At 49.3% G+C, this 26,551-nt stretch overlaps 6 protein-coding genes across 6 annotated transcripts; 2 read left to right on the forward strand and 4 right to left on the reverse strand.

Annotated features, from left to right (window-relative positions):
• Nucleotides 1-947: 947 nt before the first annotated feature.
• Nucleotides 948-2,468, forward strand: FSUBG_13085 (non-ribosomal peptide synthetase; the record flags this gene model as incomplete). Its single annotated transcript, XM_036677939.1, has 2 exons — nt 948-1,137; nt 1,189-2,468. The coding sequence occupies 2 exons, from the start codon at nt 948-950 to the stop codon at nt 2,466-2,468; spliced, it is 1,470 nt and encodes a 489-aa protein (XP_036531437.1).
• A 603-nt stretch (nt 2,469-3,071) lies between these two features.
• FSUBG_13086 (TAM domain protein) lies at nt 3,072-4,400 on the reverse strand (the record flags this gene model as incomplete). The annotated part of the gene is made up of 5 exons (XM_036677940.1): nt 3,072-3,092; nt 3,139-3,601; nt 3,663-3,930; nt 3,989-4,163; nt 4,236-4,400. 5 exons carry the CDS (start codon nt 4,398-4,400, stop codon nt 3,072-3,074), a joined length of 1,092 nt encoding a protein of 363 aa, XP_036531438.1.
• A 1,373-nt stretch (nt 4,401-5,773) lies between these two features.
• Nucleotides 5,774-6,871, forward strand: FSUBG_13087 (uncharacterized protein; the record flags this gene model as incomplete). The annotated part of the gene is made up of 1 exon (XM_036677941.1): nt 5,774-6,871. One exon carries the CDS (start codon nt 5,774-5,776, stop codon nt 6,869-6,871), a length of 1,098 nt encoding a protein of 365 aa, XP_036531439.1.
• Nucleotides 6,872-7,234: 363 nt separating this feature from the next.
• Nucleotides 7,235-8,922, reverse strand: FSUBG_13088 (Averantin oxidoreductase; the record flags this gene model as incomplete). Its single annotated transcript, XM_036677942.1, has 5 exons — nt 7,235-7,391; nt 7,446-7,612; nt 7,662-7,970; nt 8,031-8,828; nt 8,884-8,922. The coding sequence occupies 5 exons, from the start codon at nt 8,920-8,922 to the stop codon at nt 7,235-7,237; spliced, it is 1,470 nt and encodes a 489-aa protein (XP_036531440.1).
• A 560-nt stretch (nt 8,923-9,482) lies between these two features.
• FSUBG_13089 (glycosyl hydrolase family 10) lies at nt 9,483-10,716 on the reverse strand (the record flags this gene model as incomplete). The annotated part of the gene is made up of 4 exons (XM_036677943.1): nt 9,483-9,611; nt 9,663-10,123; nt 10,186-10,595; nt 10,646-10,716. 4 exons carry the CDS (start codon nt 10,714-10,716, stop codon nt 9,483-9,485), a joined length of 1,071 nt encoding a protein of 356 aa, XP_036531441.1.
• A 1,051-nt stretch (nt 10,717-11,767) lies between these two features.
• FSUBG_13090 (ferrichrome siderophore peptide synthetase) lies at nt 11,768-26,081 on the reverse strand (the record flags this gene model as incomplete). The annotated part of the gene is made up of 2 exons (XM_036677945.1): nt 11,768-25,653; nt 25,706-26,081. 2 exons carry the CDS (start codon nt 26,079-26,081, stop codon nt 11,768-11,770), a joined length of 14,262 nt encoding a protein of 4,753 aa, XP_036531442.1.
• Nucleotides 26,082-26,551: the final 470 nt, after the last annotated feature.

Below are 26,551 nucleotides of genomic sequence, written 5' to 3' on the forward strand. Positions count from 1 at the left end.
ATATTCTTTATATATTATATAGCTACTTAATGTTATAGTATATAGACTGTTAAAACAGTACTATTACTAATTAACCCAATTTTAGGTATTATATAAAGCGACCTTACTATATTAGTAATAACTATTCCTAAAAGCTTATAAAGAGGCTTCCTAAAAAGCCCTAACTTAAAGGAATATAATAAGTAGCTTTTTAGCTACTAGTATCTTTTTAATTAATATATAAAAGGTATTAAAGTCTTTAAAGCCTAAAGAGAAAAAATGCAAGTTATTTTAAGGGCCTATAATACTAAGGAAAGTATAGGTTATTTCTAAGACTATATAGGGAATACCTTAAGGAAGTTATAATATTAAAAAACAGCTTTAAGAGGCTTAAAAAGACAGAATTCTATTAATTTATAACTTTAAATATATCCTAAAGAAGGCAATAAAATCCCTTAATAATAAGAATAGTTAAATACAGTGTCTAGAAAAGGAAAAGGCTATTTTAAGGGCATTATTAGTAGCCAAAGCCCCTACTAGTTAAGTCCCTATTTAATTTAACCCTAACTAAGCTTTTCCTAAGATTAAATAGATTATTCTAGCCTAAAATTAAGCTAAAAGAAATGTTTTATATTAAGTTAAAGAAAATAGATAAAAACTATAAAGAAAAAAGCTATAAAAAAAGCTAACAGTAAAGAAAACGTTTTTTAATTAATATTTAAAATCTTAGCTTAATTAAATAAATACTTATTATTATATAATTAATTACAGTTATCTATAGATCCCAATATAAGGTTATTACAGGTGTGCGGGGACTAGGGGTGTATGGGGTGGTGGGGAAATACGTTAGAAGATGGAGCACAGGTAAGTTGACACCAATTGTAAGTATATAACCCAGTTACTCTGCGTCGAAGCCAACTCGAAGGCATCACCAACCATTCATCACTTCCTCAACCATTCTCGCAACCATGTCTCCTCAACTTGAGACAGTTCCTTCTCTTACTGAATCAACATATGACCTTTCCTTACAGAGAGTATCGCACTATGAAACGAATACCCAAGAGTCTCTAGGCGGGAAAATCGAGAATGTGTCGGTTGCTCTACCTCCAGTTACGCTGCCAGATCAAAAGGGCTCTGAAATGACACGCGAACTCCGGTGTACGTTCTCTTGTTCATCGTCCGTTAAAGACCTGTTCTAATCTAAATCAGACAAACATGCTTCGACTTACAGAAAGATCTTCGCGTTCATTTTCATCTCCAACTTGGCGGTGTTAATTGCCCTTCTTGTTACCTCCACATGGGCCATCCTGTCAAGAGATGCCGCCAGTGCAGCTTCCGCAAACCTCATGGTATGCATCCTGTTTCGACAAGAAGAATTTGTGAATCTTTGCTACGAAATCGTCGTGCTGGCTCCTCATTCGTGGCCGCTCTCGATTCGAAAACGCCTGGCCAAAGTCTTCCACTACGGTGGTGTCCATAGTGGCGCTGGAGTTGCTGCTACTGTATGGTATATGGCCTATACGATCCTGGCCACTCAAGAATGGGCTGCAGACAGGAAAAAATACAGACTTGTCAACATGATCACCAGTTGGATCGTGGTTGCCATGTTCCTCGTCATTCTCATCGCAGCTTATCCCAGCATTCGAAGAAAGTTCCACGACCACTTCGAGGCTTTCCATCGATTCGCTGGTTGGGTATCCTTGCTCGCCTTCTGGGTACACAACATTGTGTCGGCTTGTGTTACAGCACACGAGTGGAACAAGTCCATAGCCTATGCCCTTGTGCGATCTCCCAACTTCTGGTGTATATGTGTTACGACCTCATGCACGATCGCATCCTGGTCCCGATTACGCCGCCGAGTTGTATACCCCGAGAAGTTGAGCGACCATGCGACTCGACTTCACTTCAAGTATCGGGGAATGAAACCATTCTATGGTCTAAAAATCAGCGATAAGCCCATGACAGAATGGCATGCATTTGCTACTATTCCAGATATCGAGCCAGAGTCTGGCAAAGTCGAAGGCTTCAGTGTTGTTGTTTCTAATGCTGGAGACTTTACAAAGAAGCAGATCATGAATGACAGCGAGCGAAAGCTCTGGGTTCGCGGGGCGCCTCTTCATGGGCTTCTCTATACATCAAAGCTCTTTCGTCGAATCGTCATTGTTGCTACTGGATCTGGTATCGGGCCTTGCCTTTCTCTTCTCCACGCCGACGAGACCCCTCGCCGTGTCCTTTGGTCTACTCGCGATCCTGAGAAGACATACGGACCAACTGTGGTCGGTGCAGTCCAACGAGCTGATCCAAACGCAGTTATCTGGAATACCACTGAGCGAGGTTACCCGGATATTGTCCGTGAGACTTACCAACTTGTGGTGGAGTCTGATGCAGAAGCCGTTTATATCATCTCGAACCCCAAAGTTACGGAGAAGGTTGTCTTTGGTATGCAAACACGGGGTGTCCCAGCATATGGAGCTATCTTTGACTCTTAGATGTTCACGCGGTGGGAGTTAGGGTGCTTTTGTTTTAGTTAGTAAAAAGTCGGGGGCTTTTACATAGACTATAGATTATGAAAGAGACAAGGCCAAAATAAATTCACAGATCACTAGAAGAGCAAGCCATTCCATTTCATGAGCAGACCTCCCGAAATTTGACATATTTATCTCTTAGTCCAAAGGCAGATGTTGGTGAATCAGTGAATCTCAAACGACAGGGATCTTAGGGCTGGCCCCAGGTCCAAGTCATCGCAGTCATGTCTTCTACCCCATACACTGATACACTGAGATATTATTCCTGGCGGTATTGGTTAGGACACTTCTCCTTGGGTACAAGAAAACATCTTTTCAGCATCAATCTAGTAGTAGCGGTACCTAAATACTTATAGATCCAGACTGAACATAACTGGTACGCCAACTCCGATATCGCCGAGAGAAACGAGACGCAAACGCCTGATATAACCTTATCCACTTTGCATTTTATAATTCATTTTTATTTCTTTGGCTTCCTTCCCCAGACGACATAAAGAGGCATATAGGCATGAATGCGCGGGTTCACAAGATCTCGCCGAACATCAATTAGAGACACCTATAGGAGAGTTAGCAGTTGAAAGGCATTGTCTAGAATAGCAGTATAGCGTGCTGAGCTACATGCTGGCTAGCCTACCTCAATCTGAGCACTGGTCCGTTCAAAGGCCTTGTTCAAGAGCTGATAAGAGAACCCAGATAGTCCATCGAGCATGTGATCAGCCCACATCCATCCCACTTGCTTGAGTCGCGAGTCCTTGGCCCAGCCGTTGATAGGCATCTTGATTATACGTTGGTGGACATCCACAAAGCCAACCCGCTCGTAGATCTCTTTGAGCTTTTCGCCAAAGATAGCCGGACGCTCTAGCTTATCTGCCGCCGCTATCAGTTCATTGCACCATGTCGCAACCGGGCCTTGACGATCGAGTGTGTCGTCGTCGCACAAAGGAATGCAGTCCGTCTCTTGCGACTCAAACCAGCCGCCGGGTTCAAGCGCATTGAAGGCTTGCTGAGCTATCTGCGTCTCAAAATCGGACCAGCATCCGGATGTGCTGCGGGTGTGGATATAGTCGAACTTGTGGTTAAACATCCACTCGTCGCTTCTATTATTTCTTGATCAGAACGCTTTCACGGATAGGGCGGATGTCGCGGAAAGAAACTTACGAGTCTTCAACGTAGAAGTATACATTTGGAGGCACGTCGTTCGGTTGAATGGGAGACAGGTCTGTGCCGATAATTGTCGCATTGGGGAAGATGTCACCCATCTGGATAGCCCAGTCGCCTATACCGGTGGCGATATCGAGGATGTTCTTTGGTGGCCTTCTAGTAGAGAGCGGTGCCATGTACAGCTTGCCTTTCATAATCATCTTATAGCATTCGCCCATGATTCCGAGTCTCTCTTGCTCTGTATTGTCATTAGGGAATAGGTATGCTATATGACAGTGCGTGATCAGTCAAAAAAGCATAGGAAAAGAATCTGGGTTGCTTACATCCAGCACGATAAGCATGATAAGTGCGACCAAACTCTTCGGGAAACGTCTGCACACTATCCGTCAAAGAAGCAGAATCATCCCAGTCCTCGACCTGGATAAAACTCGACGTCGCTGATGAAGCATGCTCTGCTGAAGACGCTGATCGGGCCGCAGACTGAGACTGAGCCTGAGACTGAGATGAGAAAAAAGCACACCAAGTCAGCTCGCTGCAACGTGCTCTCAACGTGGGACAAGTTTAGCCTACATTAGCTCCCAAGGGAACGCTCCCGTCTGTCGCCCTCAAGTCAGTCATCGAGGAGCAGTTGAAAGTGAATTCCCCACTTCGGGCATTGACCTCGTTCCCACCGCGGGCATCTCGGTCCTGGCCCTCCAACGGCCGCTCGCTCTGTTGGTCCACCATACAGTCCATGTATCGACACGACGACGTGGTCGTGTATATGTTGGTTGGCTCGATTTGATATGGGAAGAATCTTGATCATAATGCGGCTCAGGCCCTCTGGGCAAATCGTGGTGGTTGGCGAAGAAACTAGTGGCTGACTGGAAATTAATTCCTCCTTTTCCGAATTTAGCGTCAATATTTCTGCAAACAGCCATTTCGTGCAGCGACAAGAGCAGCTCAGCCTTGAATGAGATTAGCTCTTCTCTAAAAACATTTTCTAAAGAACGTAAATGCTGCAACCAGTTAGTATACAGAGTTTCTATGTCGGGATGAGTAAAACTGCCATTTTAAACTCTCACTAAGAGATATAGTAGGAGTCCTCTATAGATTAAACTACTACCCAAATGTCTGGCATGTTATTCGTCCCGCTTGGCCGGGAATTCTACCGGTTCCGTGGCTCTGGTAATGTCTTGTCACACTTGGTCCATGTCCCTGGTACTTGAGACGAACACGTCACGCAAAAGTGAGAGGGGGGACCCGACGGCCTCGGATTGGCTCGGCTTCAACGGAGCATGGACCATCCTCCTCAGACCTGTTCGTGAGGCCTGATGTGGATGCATGCTTCGGCTGTTACCGTACTACCAAGGATGCTTATGCACTTCACAACCAACACGTTCAGAAAATGGCGCAAACCGTTGCTTACACTTGATAGAACAACTGATCTGTCGGTGAAGGCCAGTTTGGCATCACCAATTGCAAAAACGATGGAATGGCAGACTGTCAGAAATGCTCTATACTAACAGCCCCGCTTTGATTTAGGGTAGCTAAGTTGGTTGCTTGATTAGAGTGGCAATCTACGGAGTGAAGTCGCCGCTATAGCTCTAGATACGGTTTCCTTGCCAGTAGCTTCCGCTTACTGATGACCGGTCATATCACGAGTGTTCTAGGCACGCTAAGAAAATGATCTAGCCATGCGTGACAGCGTGGCCCACTACGCTTCCAGCGGCAAACCTCCCACATATGGCTCAACGTGCGCTCCATCCTGGCTTCGCTTGTACGAAAGGTCCATACATGGTTATCAACAGACACCCAGTAGCGACATTTATCCCTTGTAAACTTAGCAATACAACATGGAACAGAAGGGAGCCGATTATAGTCTCTTGATACGTGTCACTTTCATGATACATGTTGCGAAATATGATGTGATTCCAAACACCGAGGGCCGGGAATATCACCAAGAATAAAAGAGGGTTTAGCTGGCCGAGCTACTCCGTATCTAGGCCAGATAAAGGAATTCCTGTCCGTGCCCAGGTCCTAAAATTCATCGTTCTCAGCCACTATTCTCTACTTTGCTCTTGAGATCGACTATCCATTTCCTCCACCTTATATTTATACCTTCCGCCATGGCATCTTCCGACGATCAGTGTGAGGTACCCGAGCTCCTTACCCGCTTTACTAGCTGGAAGCATCCTCAGACGGCCCACATATTTCAGTACTCCAGACAGAGCTGTGATCGCTCGCTCAAGGAGGTGTCTCAGAATGAAGTTATCTCGCGCAATGGCGAATTTGCCGCATGCGGAGGTCTCTACGGTAGCTGGGTCTATCCTGGCGGCGATGCTGAGAGGATCAAGGTCGTCGCCGACTTTTATTCCGCCTGGGTCTTTCTAGATGACCTTATCGACAATAGCATTGACATGAAATATACATGCGATGTGCTTGACGACATCAAGGCCCGGGTGACAGGTCCTCCCCAAGGCAACCAAGGCCTTGACCATTTATTCAGGCTTTGGAACCATGAGGGCTGGAACAGCGAACTCCTCCAGCTCGCAAAGGCCGAAATAGATCTCTGGCTTCATTGTACACAGGCTCTTCGAAAGATCGAAGTGGAACAAGAACCGGTCTCTGTGGAGGAATACTTGACCTACAGGCAAACCAACGCTGCTATGGGTCTTATGAACCTCATCATGCCGTTCACAAGGCCTGATCTTGCCGACGACTTCCTTCGTCTACATAAATGGTCACCGGAGACCCTGAAAAACATCTTCAGCTACAGCGGCCGAAACATGGGCGTGATTCTTGACCTCTACAAGCTCAATGCGCACCATGCCCAGATCACGGAATACAGCCACATCGCTGCAATTGTTCAGCAGAATTCCGACACTCGTATGGACTTCCAGCAGGCTGTTAATCGCTCAGCTGAGATCTTCCACGAGTACGACGACAAGCTCGCCGCTGAGTTCGCCAAGGTGGCTACCTTGAGCCCCCGACTCGCCAAGGCTTTGGAGGATGTTCACGCCGGTAGCATTGCTTGGCTCAACCTCATGCGCGGCCGCAGATACGTCAAGAAGACCCAGTCGCGACGTCGCGGCTATGGAGGAATGGTCGCTGCGATCATCATCTGTGGACTCCTCCTCACTGTTGTTCTTAGCCTGTGGCTATGGCCTTCTTTGTGGTCTCATTATGTTCCAATTGGAGGCACACAAATCTTTGCAGACATGTAATCCAATACATCTGACTAGGAAGCCATGGTGGAGGATCTTTCGTTTTACTGTTGTTTTATTTCACGACACATACGACGACAATGGGCTGTTAGCGTGACTGAATTAGTTTATTGAAGTTTGCATTAAATATCACATGTTCATACCGAGGCCGATCAGATCTGCAGGGGTGAAAACGTGACATGTCAAGTGCTCTCTTCTGAGACCCAAATAAAATGATTACAGAAGTCATTGTCGATTATCATCAATTCCTCAGGTAACATATAAAAACGAAAATCTTGAAGATATGGAAATAATCACATAAATTAATTAAATGTTTCTTTACTTGAAATTTATGCGATACTAGATCTCTATGGACAAATTGGCTTACCGAATAGCTTTGAGTACCGCCCAAAACGGCTGCTTATCCCACAACATGTACGCCTTCTGTTTGGTGGTCCAGTCTCTGCTTTCCGGCACTGACTCAAGGTCAAAATTGTACACGAGGCGCGCCAATGCCAGGCGTGTTTCTGCCCAGGCGAGGCTATAAAATAATCAGCTCAACGATCGGATGATCAGATAAGATAGGGACACTTACTTGCGTCCGGGGCAATTTCCATGGCCCAAACCAAATGGTTGGAACGCATCAAGGCGGTCTTGGGAGAATTCTGGGTCCTTAAGAAAGCGCTCAGGATGATATTCAAGGGCCTTTTGGAAGTGTTGCTCAGAACGGTTCGTGGCCCACGAAGCAACAGCAACAACCGTCTAACTCGGTCAGCTTTTATCGATAAGAGGCAAAACATTCTTGACTCACATTTTCTGGTACAGCATGGCCAGCAATAACTGCACCGCCATGGGGGACGACTCTTGGTAATGCGGGAGGGACTGCGGGAAAACATCGCAGAGCCTCGTTCAAGCAGGCAGCGAGGTAGGGCAATTGGTTGACAGATACTATTGTGATTTCATCCTCATTCTTGAAGGTTGATCGGACTTCTTTAGCCAGTTTCTGCAGCTTGGCCGGATTGTCAGTCAGCAGAGAGACTGCAGCTACCAACAGGGTGACAGAGCTCTCGGAGCCTGCTGTGATCAATATGGTAGCATTCTCCATAAGCTGAGCAAATGTCTTTAAATATTCGCGTTAGTGCATCAATGATAAAATGATAAGAAAGGGTAATGGACATACCAAAGGTGGCTTTCGGTCAAGGAGGGGTTGGAATATATCCAGTCTCGGCTTTTCCACTTTGATGCGAGCCTCGACCTTTTCCCTCGTCAGGTGTTCATGCAGTATCTTGCCCCTCAGAAGTGAACTGCCTGACAAAACATGAACAATCCGTTGAAGACCCAGGTACATCAATACCTGCATGATGGCAAACTCTCTAACATTCTGACTCACAGCTTTGACCCAAGGATGATATTGCTCAGATTCAAGGCCCCCAAAGTCAGATCCAAATCCGAGATTTCCGATGATATCGAAAGTGTAGTGGTTAAACCACTCGCGCAGGTTAACAGGGTTTCCATCCTTTGAAGCCTCTGTCAATTTGCGGATCAGTGTATCCGTATATCCTTGGATAATGGGCTCCTGGAACTGCAACGAACGGTCTGAGAAGGCCGGTAGGAGCTGCCGCTTCATAGAATCGTGATACGGCCTATCTAACGAGACAAAGGTCTCTGGAGCGCTGGGACCAGCCCATTGATAGAATCTGTCATATCTGGCGAAATCTCCAAGCCGAGCTGAGCCTCCATGAGCGACATATATGTCTCTCCATGCTTCCGGATCAATGAAAGACAGCTCGTTGGGCCGGATGCGCACAACAGGGCCATACTGCTTATGCAGACGTTCAGTCTTAAACAAAAGATCTCCACGCAAGAACTTGTAGTGACGATACAATGGGGAAGCCCGACAGAGAAGCGGACCAGGAAAGTTACGCAGCGGGTGCAGGAAGATGTTATACACCACGTAACCAATACAGAGCACTGTCGCCTAGGCGATAATTAGCTTAGAACGTAGAGGAAAAGCCGTAGTGTCTGAGACATACAGCAGCGACACCTCCAGCTAGAATCGAGACACTAAGCATGGTGGCTACAATGAAGCAATGCTTTTACTGGCGATAGCATGAGAATGAGAACAGTAGATCATCTACCTAACCGATCTGGGTGAGGTTTTATTGAACTGCAATCGGAACTCATGGAAAGCAATGCAATCCCCGCTCCCCCATTGCATGTCTAGCGCGTTTTAACGTTGTCAACATCATATTCTGGGATTCTCTTATCATTTATGACTAGACAAGGGTCGCCTCTCCAGAGACTGGTCTTACGAACTCAACAGCCGATGTGTGCATTTACAAATACGTGGCTCGCTATTAGAGGCTGGGGGCGATTTTGGTGTGAGTGGGTATGCAAGGGAGGACCAACATGCATGATAAACAGGATATGGAAAAGCTTCGAACCAAAACTTCGACTGGTCTCCACTTCCTGTAAGAACCCAATGAACCAGCAAGGGTTAGAAGAATCGGAAATAAGTTCTCTTTTGGGACAAGACTGTAGCTAAGTTAAATTGACCACGGATATTGGAGGAATAGCAGACTGATATAAAGGGCCTATGTACGGTATCTAGCTGCTGTATTTCCACTGAACCTTAGCGGCGGTTGATAGTGTTCAAGGTAGAAGTATAAGAAGGCTTCTTCTGGAAGTTGTCGTCCCAAAGGAGAGCAGATCCCTCGCCGGGGAAAGTTCCGGGGACCCAGGAATACTTATCAGAGATACCCTGCGAGCGATTAGTACGAAGTAAATCAAGCATGTGAAGCGAAAAACCTACCCAGACGGTGATACCAACGCATCGCTTAACATCCATGCAAGAGCCAACGATTCTGGCATAGGCATCAGCGTTGGTCTGGAGCTTCTGCTGGGTAGCAGGAGTGTTCATGCGAATGTCCAGCTCGGTGTAGGCGACATCGACGCCCAGATCAGCGAGACCCTGGAGGACAGAAGCAAGCTTGGCTCGCGAGGGTGTAGGGGTGTTTTGAGTAGGAGTGCTCTCGCTGGTCATGTGAGCCTGCAGACCGATACCGTCGATGCGGAGGCCGTAGGACTTGACGAGTCTGGCGATGCGCTTGGCACCCTCGGTCTTGGCGTTGCCGTACTCAAGGTTGTAGTCGTTGTAGTAGAGCTTGGTGGTGGGGTCTGCTGCCAGGGCCATGCGGAAGGCGATGGGGATGTAGGCCTCGCCGATAACGCGGAGGAAGACGCTGTCACGGTAAGTTCCATCCTCATTGAGCGCTAGAAGATTGGTTAGTAATCCCGAAGTCTCTCAGGAGCCTCATCATGAAAGTCAAACTCACCCTCGTTGACAACATCCCAGTGAGTGCACTTCCCACGGTAACGTCCCATGACAGCGTTGATGTGATCTCTCATCACAGCCTGAAGAGTCTGGTTGTTCCAGTTGCCGTTCGCAACCCACGAGGGGAGCTGGCTGTGCCAAACAAGAGTATGGCAACGCAGCTCGTAGCCTCGTGAGGTGGCAGCGGCAGCGTGCTGGTCAGCGGGACCCCAGTTGAACTGGCCGCGGTTGGGCTGGATTGCCTCCCACTTCATGGCGTTCTCGGGGGTGATGGAGCCAATCTCATTCTTATTGTTGATGATGTTGATCTCTCCCTGGTCATTGCGCACGGTGAGAGCGGTGCCGAAGTACTGCTTGCCAGCAGCCTTCATGGCAGCCTGGAGGCCAGTGGCCTGTCGTGCCTCAACATCACTGGCTACATGTGAGTGATGCTATTGCCATTCTCATAGAATATGACTTACGGAACGGGATTGGCAACGGCGAACCCGTTGAAAGCTGCCAAAGCGACTGTGGGGATGAGACTGAAACGCATCTTTGCTGGTGATAATTACTCAAGAACGAGACTTAGACTTGTCTGCGATGGAGTAGAACAAATCCCTTAATACAGCGATCCATCTTGTATTATATATCGGAAGTGTTCATGATGTCAATTACCTAATGTTTCCCGGCTAAATAAATGTCTTGGTCGTTTCACTTCTGGCGGCACTTTCTCTAATTCCAGATGGCTAAAACCAGGTCCGGGGTCATTAGCCGGCTCGGCATAGCCCAGCAGACAGAGAACGTGTTTCTGTGCAAACATAAGCTATTTGCTTGTTCCTTGCATGAATGCGGCAGATTAAAGAAATAGAGTATGTTTGATGTCAGCCAAGACCTGACAACGGAGGGCAAGACTTGGATATATGCTCAGACGCAGGACAAATTGGTGCAAAACAAGGAGCCTGTTATTCATCAATTTTTTTTTACTATATCACAGATAATAGACTCATTTTGCTACTTTCAAAACTACAGTCTCATTATCATCTACTATCAAATGGTAAGTCCCCGGATAATGGCCTTGACTCATCGCCATGAGAGCCGAGGCTAGCTGAAGTGAGAGCCATGAATTCTAGATGCCAAGTGACCCTTCAATTACAGGCTAATAACAAACATCCTTGACTCTCCACAATGGACCAGATCATGTCTGGGGTATGATCATGAGACTTTGAAGCTTAAATGTAATTGATGCGGTATTCGGATCGCGCCTGGGGATGAATACGATGATCGACGCGGAGCGTGAGCCTCCGACTACCGAATTCGTGTTTGGTGAGTGTGGGGAAATGTACCGTGAATAACCGGCTGAGCGGTTAGCGTTGGCAGCATGGCCAATTAGGCTGTCGACTGGTATTATGTTAGCTTCTTTCGGTGAGCGGTGAGTGGTGAGCGCGTCGACGCGTTGAAGCACGCGTCAGGTACAGGGTATGGCGATAATAATTATGTTAAAAAGAGTTATGCTCTTATGTGAATAAACAACTAATCAAGATATTGACAGGCAAAAGGAAAAGGAAAAACATTGAAAAACATTAACATGAAAACTGAGTCATGAATCAACCTTCGCGTGCTGAAACTTTGGAAAGCTCAGCAAGAAAACAGTCCACCAAATCTGTAACCTTAGTGCAGTCACCATTAAACAATGCCTTATTGCCACTTGCAGACAAAGTGACATGACCACTTTCGCCAACGATAACATTGAAGAAGAAATGATGATCAGGCAAATGAGCAACGTCAAGCCCCTCAATGGTAGAAACCGTAGATGACGGCTTCGTAGTGGTGAAGTAGTTGGACGCGAGTGGCTCCGGGAGCCTATACCTCTCCAAAGCCTGCGGCCCGTCTGCAGAGTTCTCGATCTGAGACGATGCATGATCGCGGCGGTATATGATGTTCAAATGCGAATTGAACATGGGGCTCAGCTTCCGAACACCATCTGCCTGGCTGAAGCAATTGAGCTGTGCCTGATGGTCCTGGATGAAGCCTAGTAGCCCTTCAGTCGACGACTCCAAGTCAATAGAGAATGGCGTCACAGAAAGAGTTGGGATACTCGCAGCAGTCAGATCGAGGGTTTGAGTCCCGTCAGGTGATGAAAGCGATCGAGAAGCATGGTTGAGACCAAAGGTAGGCTTGGTTCGTTGGGTGAAGTGCTGCAGTGTCCTTGCATAGGACAGGATGATAGCTGCAGAGACCTCTGAGCTACTCTTCTGCAACAGCGACCTGATGCTATTCTGAGGTACGATGTTAGAGCTCGTCTTGAACTGCGGGCCATGCGCTGATAGAACAGTATGTTCAGCATTGTGACCCAAAATGGTTTCTTCAGCACCGGAAAGATGACGCCTCCAGTATGCGTCTTCGGCTTCTGGTTGTCTGATTGCTCTGATACTCTGGACGACTTGCTCCAGTGACTGACGAGTGTCTCGGATACCACCCCCGCTGAGGATATTGTCGAGGTCCTGCTCAATCATCTTAATACTCCATGCGTCATAAAGTGCATGATGGAGTCTCAAGACAACCGCTTTGCCGTCTACAGCTTCTAAGAGAGAGAGACGGACTGGAGGCTCCTTCAAGTCTGATGCCTTGGAATTCTCCTCACTCACATGCTCTGCGATCAACTCCTCAACCGTCTTTGATGCGTCTCGAAGGGCTATGAAGCGCGATCGGGCTGACCACTCCTCTGACAGAAGGACTTGGTACAGCTCCGCCGGCGTCGTTCCAGTTGCAAAGGTAGTTCGGAGGACATCGTGAACTTTGACAAGCTCAGACCAACAGGCTGCGAGATGTTCCTGTTCGAAAGTCATGGGCAGCCTGTAAACCCATGGTGCCTCAAAGAATCTCTTCCCGTTGTGCAACCAAAGTTCGAGGTGAGAACGCTGACCAGGCAAGGCAGGGATGATAGACTTGATGAGATGTTCTGGCTGTCCAAGGGTCTTCGCTATCGTCGACTTCAAACCCTCTTGAAGAGGCTCCGGTTGATGCCGGACGCCATTTGTTGTTGGCTTGGACCAAGACGTTGGGCGTGCGATGATGTCGCGAACACTAGCGCCCTTCATGATCTCGAAAACACTGACACTGAGTCCAAGTTGCTGTCTCAGAAGCTTCGATAGTCGAATGGCTAATATAGAGTCCAGGCCAACGGTGATAAGTCTCGTGTCGTAGCCGATCTTCTTTCCACCTCGTCTGGTTCCTACAACTGTCTCCGCAAGCTTCAACGCTGCGTCGGCTGCTGGAGTCAAGCCGTTCATACTAGACTCCGCCGGATCACTCTTAGTCTCTGGAGACGCCGTATTGTTGACTGGGTCAAGGTACTTGGTGTCAACGACAGGCACGTCAAGTCTATGAAGAACGTGGTCCAAGGCTGCATGCAGGCTCTTGCCCAGTACATCGACCTGCTCTTGGGGTAGCTTGGCCCTCAGCTTCCCATTGAGGATATTGTCCTTAACATGGAAGCTCACGATGAGAGGGTAATCATCATAGGCTGGTCCAGTCGTGCCAGCAGCTCCAGCCTGCACAGACTTGAATAGCTTCTCTGAGTCATCGCTGGTATTTGAAGTACCGAGAACCCCGTCAAATACGAAGAGACTCTGGAAAAGGGTTGCTGGTGCATCTGACCTTATCTGCCCTGATCTCCAGATTGACTGGATCTTTCTCAGTGAGGCCATGGAATTGATGCCTCTTGCACTATCGATCTGCTTCTGAACAAGTGCTAAGGCCTGTGATACATTGATGCAGCCGTCGGAGTCACCGAGTTTCACTCTCAATGGCAACGTGTTGATAGTCGGGCCAACGATGGCAACATCATCATCGGCATCGGTCGAAACGACTTCTCCATACACGACGTCAGATTGTCTGTAAAGGGATTCGCACAAGACCTTGATCCAGGACAACTGTAGTGCTGCTTTGATGGTCACGCCAAGATCCCGACATTTTGACTGGAGAAGCGATAGTTGGCTCGTGTCAAAGCTGATATGGACAGCAGATGATGCCTTGAGATGATCACCAGGGAAGTCGAGAGGCGTATACGTGTATTCACGAACGGAATCCATCCAATAGGCAATTGATGCCCTCTGTGAAGAGGCAACAGTCCTTGCAAACGGTTTGTACATATGCTTCGCCGCGTCGACGCCGTCTGACAGGTCATTGTTGAGGCGTCGGCTGTAGTAGTCTTGGAGAATACTCCAAATAGACTGGATTGATGTTGCATCATAGAGGGAATGGTGGATTCGCAAATGTACTCGACCAGGGACTGTTGGCTGAACCTCCCAGCTGACGCGATCGCTTTGCTCAGTAGGGGATACGATACCAACCCACGGCGACTCATCATTATCAGTGAAAATGAATCGCGTTCTGAGAATCTCACACGCTTGAACCGTGTCTTTCACAGCAGCGAAAAACTTGTCAAGACTCGGTGTGTCATGTGCAAGAGCATAGTTAGAAAGTTGGATGGCATGAACATATGTGTATGCATCGCTATCAGTGGCGAGAGATGCGCTGAGCATGCCTTCTTGAAGCGGCGTTGCTATGAACATGAGACTCTTGGCTAGACGCTCAAGGCTTCTGTCATAGAGCTCAGTGTCACTCAACGAACCATTGGTACGCTCGGTGCTAGAGTGGGACACGGCACCGTCGACTGAAGTAGAGTTGACCTTCGCATCATGCAGAAGCTGTGCAACGCCCTTGACTGTTCGTGCCTTGATCACGGCGTGCGAAGACAACTTGGTCTTGTGCGACTTGTTGATCGACTTGACAAATGGAAGAACGGTGATGGAGTCAAGACCAAGTTGATATAGGGTCGTTGAATCAGGCTTGGATGACAGCTCAGATAGACTGAGATGGACGAAGCGAGTGAGGATAGCTTGTACGTCAGAGAGTGCCTGATTGTAACTTGGTGTCCCTGTCGATGTGCCATTGCTTTGAGGGCCATCGAGAACCTTGGTCGGTACGGTCATTGCAGCGAGAGGGAAAGTAACAACATCTGACGCTTTAACGGTCTTGTCAGCGCAGCTGTACACAACCTTCTCAAACAGTCGGCCAACGTTCTTGAGCTGCTCCACATTCAATGCTCCAGCAGAAGAAAGTGTCAACATGATCTTTCCATCAGCATGAAGATCTACGTCAAACGCTAAAGCCATGTCGCTACTGCTACGAGTAGGTAAAGCAGTCATCTGTCCTGGTTTGGCGTCACTGGGTTCGTTGGCAGGCACGACATTGATACTTAGAAGACTATCGAAGAGCTTGTCCTCCGATCCTGACCAGCGCTGGACCTTGTCGACGCTAACGAGTGGCATAGCACCCTGGGAGACATCAAGATGAGACCTATGAACACACTGAGCCAGCTGAGGCAGAGTCTCATCGAGGCTGTTTATTGTAGCGACTCGAATGAGAGTGTTGAGGCATGGACCAACAAAGCTGTCAACATCATTGGCAACGTTATCTAGTAGTGGTCGAAGTGACATGATGAAGCCATAAACAACGGAAGACTGTTTAGTGAGTTGAGCGAGGCACAAGGTGACAGCCAGCTGGAATGCGGACGACGCCGATACCGTCCCTTCAGGTCCCAGGGAGTGAGCTTTGAGTCTGGCGTTGAGCTCAGAAGTAGTGTATCCAAGACATAGAGTCTGACGAGCCATGTTGTCACTAGTGTTGTTATCATCAATGGCTCCAACGCGACATGGTTGAACGCCCTGTAATTGTTGTTGCCACGACCGTCTTGTAGCGTCAAGTTGCTCATTTGGTAGGTTGCAGTGACTCGAGATGGTGGACAGCGTTGCTAAACTGCTGGCTGCACTAATTGAAGACGTTCGGCTGTTATATGCCGCTTCAAGCTTATTCTTGAGGGAGTTGATAGCAACGCCGTCGAATAGTGCGTGGTGAATGTTGAGTGACACGATGGTCTCGTCTCCGCCAACGTTTGAAAACTGCAGTCGAATTGGAGGTCGTGCATTCATCTGTGACACAATATCCGCTGGATGCCCATGGCCACCAAGAGGAGAAGATGGCAAGGAACGAAGAACGACTTGAAAGATCTGGCCATCATCATCACGTTGAAGGAAGCAAGTTCGAAGCATTGCCTCCGAAGCGATGACCTGTTCGGCTGTCTTCTTCCATCTGTTAATGTCTGTGCCGCGACTGAGACGGTAACTGAACTGTGCGACATATGGAACATCGTGCCCTTGAGTGTTCTCTCTTTCATTGAAGGCACTGAGCCAGACAAGAGACCGCGCGATGAGAGCGGACTGTAGTGGCAGACAATGAAGGACGGCTTCGATGTTGGATCCATCAAGACCTTCTGGAAGGGGGCCTAGAACTGACACGCTGAAGGTCGGGGAGTGTAGATTATCTGTGGAAGGAGGCGCTGACAGAGGCGTGCTGTTCGTCGGGCTACGGCTCTCTTGTTCATCGGCAAGTCTTGCAATATCTGAAACTGTGCAAGATGAAGAGAGGAGATGCGTCATCTTCAACTGAGAAAAGCCACGTTTCCTCAGAAGAGAGACCAAGTTCACTGCCGAAAGACTATCGATACCAAGACGTTGGATGCTGCTAGTACTCGATGCCTTGACATTGCCACTGACGGCCTCTTCAATAGCCGTGACCACAACCGACTCCTTCGCACTCAGGCTGCCTCCAGATCCAAGCAGATCTCCCGAGTTGATGTCGTCTCCGTCACGGTCTTGCTGACTGGCTAGGAAGTCTTTAGCCAAACGCGCCAAGATCTTGGTATCGACCTTGCCAGAGGCAGCGAGGTATGGAATCTTAGTAACCCAAACTAGTGTTGGTACCATGAAAGCAGGAAGTTTGTCCTGACACTCGTTTTCGATCAACTCGAGTAGTGAAGTTGACTCTTCATCTCGGACTTCAAGCATCTCAACCTCCTGTTCAGCCTGACCTTTGGGACCACTGGGATTCTTGGCCATGAAGCCAAGCAGCTGTTGTTGTTGATTCGAGCTATCATCTACCGTGGAAGCAACCGTCGCTGCAAAGTCAAAGTCGCCCTTGTCACCTGCAACTTGTTTCAGGAAGCCAACGACCTCATCCAGCTCAAGTCGCTGTCCGCGAATCTTGGTTTGCTGATCAGCTCTGCCAAGGAACTCGAGTGAGCCGTCATTCATCATCCTCATCATGTCGCCTGTTCGATAGACTCTCTTGTTAATGCCGTCAGGAAGAGTAATGGTTTGGAAGCTCTTGGCTTGTTCGACAGGACAATTGTGATAGCCTATCGCTACCTGGGGACCGGCGATGCAAAGTTCGCCTGGCTGACCTCTTCTCGCAATGACAAGACTATCGCCACCGCTGTTGGGACATAGAAGTAGAGCTTCAAGACCTTGTAATGGAAGGCCAAGATTGCGAGCGTTGGAGTCTTGATGCACAGCATGGCCCAAACATCCAATGGTGACTTCTGTAGGACCGTAGAAGTTAAAGAGAACAGCTCCATCGTCTGCCGCGCCTGAGTTTTGCGTCTGTGCCCACGTGTTCAAAAGCTCATTCGAGGCCTTCTCGCCACCAGTAGTGACCACTCTCACGGAGGGCACATCTTCAGGTCTCAGCCTCAATTGACTCAGCACCGATGGGACAGACCCGAAATGCGTGACTTTCAACTCATTGATAAGCTCCTTGAGGTTCATCATCATAGCTGTGCGGTCCCTTCCAATGACGACACGATGCCCAAGATGCCACGGCACGAAAAGCTGCGTCAGGTGAGGATCGAAGGCACGCGAAGTCAGGTTGAGGTACTTCCCCACACCATCAAGTCTTGAAGTGGCGGGCGAGTGTTCAATCAATCGAGTACTGAAGGCAGAAATGAAGTGGCAGAGGTTGGCGTTAGAAACTCGCACACCCTTGGGACGACCAGTAGAGCCAGAGGTGTAGAGGAGATAACCTCCAGTGCCGGTCGTTGATGGGATTTCAGATACAGGCCAGGACATGATGGTGTCGATGTCATCATTCGTATCTGGGAGCAGCAACAGCGGGGGGTCATTGGTATCGTCTAGTCCCAAGTCACCGATAAGCTCTTCGGTTGTGATCACAAGCTTAGCTCCCGCATCTCGAATGAGAAGCTGTTTGCGAGCTGGCGGGAGATCCTCATCGACAGGGAGATACACGAATCCAGCACGGAAAATGGCTAGAGTGACTGCCAAGGACTTGATATCTCTACCGAGGCACATAGCTACAGGGTCATCAGGCTGTAGACGGGCCTCATGCTGGGTCAGTCTCGTAGAGATGGCGTTGGCGAGCTTGTCTAGCTGGGCATACGTGAGGGTCTTTGAAGCAATCCCCTCATCGTCATCTGAGGATTGGAACATGACTTCCTCAACGGCGATCCAATCCGGATGCTCTGATGCGTGGAAAGAAACGTGTCTAGTCGGATTGACAGCTTCGGTCTCTTCGTTGCAAGTTCCACCACTGATAGACAAAAGACTCTTACTCATTCTGTTCTGGAGCAGAGTCAAAGGTGCTCCGGGGGCTTCGGTCATAACCCGCGCCTGGGCAAGGATCTGATCCAACAAAAGGTCCAACTGAGCCTGAGAAATGCGACGTCCATCTCCAGTTAGCTCGATTGTTCCATTCGCCTCAAAGATGTTCAAAGCAAGGGGATGCTCAACGTTGAGCGACAATGCCTGCCCGACTTCCTTGAACATAGACTGAATAGCTTCAGCTTGGTTATCATCTGACGCAGGATGGTATACGAAAAGGCCCGGGAATGGAGCATTGCTACTCCCACTACCTCGGTTGAGCATTTTCTTGACATCTACGGGGTGAAGATTGTGTGTGCTCTGGAACATCTGTGCTGACTCGGTAGCCATCTCCTTCCAGAGTTCCTCGGATGAAGCAGCGTTGGAGCGAATGATGAGAGGCAACGTGGCGATAGCGGGACCAACAACTCGTGCGAGATCTGGGTGAAGGACTCTCTGAGAGATAGTGTGACCGAGCGCGACGGCATCAAGTTCGAGATATGAGGCGAGAACGCAGCCGAAAGCGGATTGGAGCAGTGTTGGAAGTGCAACTGCCGAAGTAGATTGGAGAAATGGAGCAGGAATGTCTTTCCTGGACATGAGAATCTTCTGAGCCTGTTTCTGTCGAGATTGTGTGAGGTCAGGGAAAGGTGCGCTCAACGTGCCTCCACTGGCCGTCTTGCTGACCTCATCCAGCCGGCGACTCCATAGTGCAGCTGCTTCGTCTCTCTTGGATGGAGTTGGCAACAGCCCGAGACCGAGACCAGTCTCAAACTGCACAATCCCGCCGACATCTCCGACAGACTCCATGTGATACAAGCTCGTGACGGTCTCTAGGAAGACGTCAGAGGCTACGGCGTCGTAGAGGGCATGATGCATACTGAGCATCATTTTCTTGGTGCTTTCGACGAAGGTGACAGCCCACGGTGTCTCTATGGTGGTCGTTGGGGACAGCTCCAACTGCAACTTCTTGGCCAGCTCACCGAGACTCTGATCATCCTCAGAGCCAATCTGAGACCAGTGCAAAGTTGGGTTTTCTCGAACCAACTGGAGGATCGTAGAGTGAACACCCTTCTCGCGAGCCCAAGAAACTGTGTTGTCGCTGCCATCTACGTCTAGCTGTGTTAAGGGGACAAAGACAGTTCGGAGGATATCGAAGCGCTTGGCTGCCACAGTCCAAGCTCTCTTCAACTGGCGATCGTCGACGTCGTCCAAATGGCTGAGATCAAACACGCGATGCGCCCAGTAGGCTTGTGGCTCAAGCATAGTCTCGACGATGAGGGACTCTTGCATTGGCGTTGCGGGGAGGATATACTGCGTATCAGAGGGTCGCATGTCGCCCTTGATGTTGTCGGTTAGCGCCTTCTTGATAGACGCAAGCCAGGATGTTTCTGTCTCTCCTGTTGGTGCAGACTGGTCTACCTCAGCCTCCTTTGGCATGCGGCTGAGTGTGACATCGACCAGTTCTCCCAGAGACTCACACCTCATGAGATCTAGAACCCCAACTTGACACTTGAGCTCTCGCCTTAGCAACCAAGCAAGCTTCGTGACTTGTAGCGAGCTGAGACCGAGACCTGCTAGACTGTCATCCGGAGAAAGGTTCTCTGTTGGGAGATTGAAGTGTCCGGTGATTGTCTCAAGAATAGGAAGCTGATCCGTCGCCCACTGCTGCTTGGTCTGATGGCCCTGCCCTTGGACTTGCGCCGAATCATCTCTGCCAGCTAACACGTTGAGATCTGACTCCGCGTAAATAGCCTGCAGCGCCTTGCGATCAACCTTGTTAGAAGCAGTTCGGGGCATCGTTGTATCCAGAACAACAACGTGTCCAGGCACCATGTAAGCAGGCAAGAGATCCTTGGCCCGCTTGAACACCTGAGATCTGATCTCGGAAGTGTCGACGTTACCAGTCTTGACAGAGACGAACGTGACAACGACTTTGTTGCTATTGCCAGCGGGTGCACCTGGACGTTGGAGGTACAATGTCTCGACATGTTCAACAGCAGCGTCATCATCCTTCAGACTCGCACACGCTGCGCTGATCTCGCTGAGTTCGATGCGAATGCCAGTAATCTTGACAAGGTCATCGTTACGGCCGAGAAACTCAAAGCCATGGTCATTCAATCGCACGAGATCTCCAGTGAGATAGATACGCTCATCAATGCCTGGACCACCCTGGATGAATGCCTTGGTAGTCTTGGCCTCGTTTGCAAGATATCCTTTGCCCACTTGTGCACCACCCAAGGCAAGCTCACCGACTCCATACCGAGGAACAAGCTCCCATCGCTTGGTGCCTTGTGAGATCTCAACCTCGCGAACAGCATAGGCCGTGCAGTGATCTAGAGGAAAGCCGACATTGGCAGCTTTGGCTGTGTCTCGACTCTTACCAAAAAACTGTCGCATCGTAGAGACGACGGCGTTCTCAGCTGGGCCATACGTGTTGTATGCACGAGTCGTAATATCGGGATGCGCCCAAGCTTCAGCGACGTCTTCCGTCAATTTCTCGCCGATAAACGTGACGTACTGAAGGGTTGAGCCCTTGAGTTCCTGAACAGCAATACTGGCTCCGAATGAAGGTGTCAGATGTGCGTGGGTTGGACGAGACTTCCAGATGAACTCGGTGAATGTGCCTAAGACTAATTCTCGTGTACCGCTGATGACACTTCCTGCCAGACCCCAGGTGTAAAACAGGTCTTGCACGAAGACATCGAAGCTGTAAGCGGAGAGTTGCAGGGTGCGAACCTGCTCACGATCATCGTGCTCGACGAGGACTTGTAGGTCTCGCATCGCTTGAGCCGCAGCGCTGTGCTGAATCATGACACCCTTTGGCTCACCTGTAGTTCCAGAGGTCCACAGAAGATATGCCAAGTCCTGTCCTGTGATATCGGAGATGCTGTTGCGTGGTTTCGCTCGAACCGATGTACTGTGGTCATTGTACCTGTCAACCAGAATGACTTGCACATCCTTGAGGGCATCTTGAGCGAGGCAAGGCTTCACGAGAGGCAAAGACTCAGTGGTTGTGAGAAGCACCTTGCTCTGCGCTCGAGCGATGAGAGACGTTCGACGTTGCACTGGAGACGTTGTGTCGATGGGACACCATGCAGATCCAGCCTTGAGAATGGCCAAGACAGATACATAAAGCTCGATGCTGCGTTCCATGCAAATTGGAATGATGTCAATGTCTTGCTCGCGCAAGATGTTCGCTAGACCGTTGGCCCTGGCATCAAGCTCTGCGTAGCTCATCTCAACGGGAGCGGAGTCCAGTGAAGAGTAGAAGCTCAGTGCCAAGAGATCGGGAGTCTTCGCAGCTTGATCTTCGAACTGAGCATGCAGAAGTTGAGCTCTATCGCGAATTTCTCTAGCTGCGTCGTCCAAGCCTTCTTCTTCTACGACTGGGATCGTTCCCTCAGCAGACAGTAGGCTCCTGTCAATGCGCGCAGGCAGACTCTGTACCAGATCATCAGGCAGTGACTTCAGAATAATCTCAGTGAGTGCAGCAAACTGCTTAACGACGCATGATGCAGAAGTATCTGAGAATGTCTCGTCACGATACGTCAATTTGAAGACGACATCATCGAATCTTCCATTCCTATCAGGCAAGTTTGGGTTTGTAGGGAACACCTCTGCAAACATGGCAAAGTCGTAACGTATAGCAGGATTCGAGACCTCAGTCCAGAGCAAAGTTGTCTTGTCTGCTCCGTCTTCTTCAGGCTGGGGGTAAGCTTGCAAGGCTAGTGCAGTGTTGTAGGGAAGTGTCTTGAAGATGCCGAAGGATGTATGTCTGTGACTTTGAGCGAATCTGGAATTGTCCATCAAGCTGCCGACGAGCTGTCTGAGAGTCTGTGCTTCAGGTAAGGCAACTCGACAAGGCACGACAGAGAATGTTGGGCCGTGGACAAATTGATGGTGACCTGAAAGAACACTGCCAAAGGTCACGTCGTCGGTATCTGCCTCGGAGAGGATGTGTAGAAGCATGGCCCAAGATGCTTGGAGAATCGTGAGCGGAGAGCCTCCCAATGCCCTACTCTTACTCTCGAGAAGTTCCCACAGAATCGGACTAGTATGTTGTACCATTGCATGTTGACGAGTCTTGGCTGAAGTCGGCTTGACGTTGTTGCCGCTGATGGCTCCAAGCGGCTCGGTCTCCCATCCTTCTAGAGCCTTCTGCCACAGCTGGTCTGTCTCTAGATTGAGACTAGATGCCCATTCGAAAACAGCATCGTAGATCCCGTGACGTGGAAGTGGCTCAAGGCCGGAGTATTGACGAGTGATATCTGTCATCAGCACTTCAAGTGAAGGTCCGTCACAGATGCAGTGAGCAGCGCTGATGATCAAAAGACCACCACTGCAAGCCTCTTCGGGATCAATGATCTGTACTTGGTACTGCCTATGCGACTCAAGGCTGAGATTCTCCTCCGCGAGGTCCAGCAAGGTTTGCACGCCAGCAGAGATACTGCCAGGGCTGGTTTTCCTGTGAGCAATGCGTTCAGAATTACCGCTCATTCTTTGCCATGCTTCTGGTGTCACTACAACCTGGAGGAAAGGAGAAAGATCGTCATCACAAGGAAGCATTGCCGTTCGATAGATGGGCTGTCTCGACATCGTTGTCTCAACGCAGTCCTTGAGAGTTTGTAGTGAGACATCAGGCTTGAGTCTAAGCGTGGTATGGCTGATGTAGTTACGCTTGTCCATGGCAAAGCTCACTGCTAACTGGCTCTGTGTGCTAGTTGCTGGCAGAATCATCTCGATGTCGGACTTAGAGAGGCTGAGTTTGTCCAATACCTCTGGCATATGCTTCGCGGAGAATGTCTCAAGTTGAGCCTTTGTTTTGGTTTGCCTACCAGCTTTGGTGATTGAAGTATCGATGTCTTGACTGGTAGGGAAAAAGACTGAGCGGGTGGTTGCGCTGTTGTCGAGAAGAAGTGCCAGTGACGGCTCAAGCTGAGGGTTCTGAGACCCTGGCCAACGGTCCCTGATGTCTCGCAAGATCCTCATTGCACGAAGACTGTCGATACCTGCGTCGACAAGCACTGTATTTGCAGTGAAGGATAGACCTGAAGTAGGCGAGTCGTTAAGAACATTCCTCACGATTGAAATGATCTCATGCTCAAGCTCTGCATCCTGAGGGTTTTCCAAAAGCTCAATGCTCTCAGTCATGCCGCTGCTGGTAGATTCGCGGCGGCCGAGTTCGGACTTTAACATCTTGTTGACAAGTGCCAAAGCTGCTTTGCGATCTGCCTTGCCAGAAGCGGATCTCGGAAGCGCATCGACTTGCAAGATCTTGAAAGGTCTCATGTAGTCAGGGAGATGATGCTGAGACGCATCCAAACACGCCTGGTGTACAGTCTCGAAGTTCGCACTTGGATCAACGACAATCAGACTCACGACCTTCTCCGAACCTGTCTCCGTACCTTGCTTCCAGACGCAGGATAGAGTCTCCTTCACAGAAGGGACCTTGCTGGCCAGAACACTCTCAATTTCACCCAACTCAACACGTCGCCCACTGAGCTTGACTTGATCATCAGAGAGCCTGCCCAGAAACTCTACCATGGGGGAGCCCATGTTGTCCCAGACAATTCTGGCCCTATCACCAGTCTTGTAGACGCGACCCCATTGTGGATCATCTCGGAATGCCATGGATGTTTCGTCTAGCCGGTTCAGGTAGCCCACTCTGCTAACTTGGGGTCCAGTGATGACGAGTTCTCCCACTGCGCCCATGGGGAGGGGCTTCAGGCTCTCCCCGGCTTGAGGAACATGCAGGGGCTGAACAATAAGAACGCCGCATGTTGCTAAGGGTGTTCCGATGACGGATCCGCGCTGGCCCTCGGGCACATGAGCTTGTGCAATACTGTAAATGGCCGTCTCGGTAGGTCCGTATCCATTATAGATGCCTCGAGGTACTTGGCCAGATTCCTCCTTCGCGGTCGGGTTGTAGGGAGCAAACTTCTGGAGCAATCGAGCATTCAAGGTCTCACCACCGACCATGAGTCCACTGATCGATGAGGGATCGAGCAAGCTGGCGAAGCTAGGCGTGATGTTAGTGATATCGGCCTCCAAGGCAGTAACAACCTTGTCGATGTTTTGCAGAGTGAATTCTCGAGGCGCACAACAAAGCGTTGAGCCTGTACTGAGAGTCCAAAAGATCTCAAATAGCGAAATGTCGAAGGTAGGTGCAGCGCCTTGAAACCACCTGACAGGCTTGGATGTAACGGATGGTAGAGGGAAGCCGTAGTGGGCACTGAGGGCAGAGATGGTACATGAGGCCGAGAGATGGCTGACAGCCACTCCTTTGGGCAGCCCAGTAGTTCCTGATGTGTATAAGATGTAGGCCAAGTCGTTCGCGCTCCTTGGTGCTGTTGTTGGTTGTTTCTCTGGTTCAGTATCGCAAGCCTGCAGGAAGGGAGTTACGTTGATAGTCTCTGACGAGGAATTCACAAAGGAGGATGACGCTGACTCTAACAAGAATGTTGTTGTAAGTAATGCAGATGGCTTCAAGTCCGCCATCAAAGCTTCCTTTCTCTCTCTAGGCGCGTCTATGGCGATGGGACAGAAGGCAAATCCCGCCTTCAGAGCTGCCAAATAGGAAATGTAGAGCTCTGGGCATGGCCCAATGAGCACTGCGACCGTCTTGAGAGACTGTGTCGATTCCTCGCAGGCCTTCGCAATCTTGCCCGCCAATGCTGTTGCTGCATTTGCAATCTGACGATAGGTAAAGGTCACGCGACTTTCACTCTCGAGGTCCGTCAGGTAGTCGATAGCAACCCTATCAGGAGTTTCAGACGCACGCCTCTCAAATTGGTGATAAATGAGTGAGCTCATTGTACCATCGTTGGTCAAAGTCCCATCGCCATGAGTGAGGGAGATGGGCTCAGATCGTGGAGGAAAGTTGAGGACAGAAGGCTGAGTCCATTCAGATCCAGTAAGAATGTCGTCTAGCATGCAACCAAGAGACCTCAGGGCAGACTCGGGGATGATACTCGCATCGGTCTTGAGTTGCACTTGGTGTTCTTCAAAGTGAAGTTGAAGGGACTAACCAAAATATCAGCATACAAACGCCCCTGGCTTGAGGAACTAGCATCAAACTCACCTGGCCTTCACCAATAGAGAAATCAGATGGAATATCTTGATGATTCTCATCTTTAACAAAACGGAAGCTACCAGGCTCATTCCTCTCAGAACTCGAATACTGAGCCAGGAAAAAACCACCTCGCTTAGTATGTTGAATACAAAAATTCTCCCCTTCATCAAGAATGACAAGATGAGAAACAAGCTTCACAAATGCCTTGATCGCGGTTTCTTCATCAGCTCTAGGCTCGACAGAGCTGGTCCAGCTGATCGGCCGGGACTCCTTCGCTGACTGTCGTTGAGTATGCAGTGGCCGAAGCTGCGTAACAGGAGCCCGTGTCATAGACATTGCGTTATCCATGGTGTTGATAGTATGCTTGTCTTACACCGTGTAATAGCTGTATAGTAGTTCGTGATGCTCTGCCGTGGTGTTTACCAGATCATCAAACAGACACAGGGTTTCTGTCGCAAACCACCAAATTACGTCGGCCGTTATCGCTCGGCAGTCAACCACACTGATGACGATGTTCACCTCAATGAAGCTAGAAACTTTCCTTCGGCACAGTGTGTCGTGGCTTATGGAGCCAAGAATGGTAGGTAGTTACAGTGTCCATATTCGGTGAAACGTCCGATCCCTGCTGACACCCATAATTCATCTCGGTCAGCGTAACACAGTGGGGGGCTGACGATCTGATAAGATTACGGTTACCTACAGTGCAAACAAAATAAGCTCGGTTAGCCCCGGTGACTCAATGCAGCCACACCAACCTTAACAAGTTTTACGTTATGTCTCCGAAGATCTTGGCCACAAACGCAATAGCTGCATCAGAT

Source organism: Fusarium subglutinans, assembly GCF_013396075.1.
Source record: "Fusarium subglutinans strain NRRL 66333 chromosome Unknown NRRL66333_c0000309, whole genome shotgun sequence".
Classification (NCBI taxonomy): domain Eukaryota; kingdom Fungi; phylum Ascomycota; class Sordariomycetes; order Hypocreales; family Nectriaceae; genus Fusarium; species Fusarium subglutinans.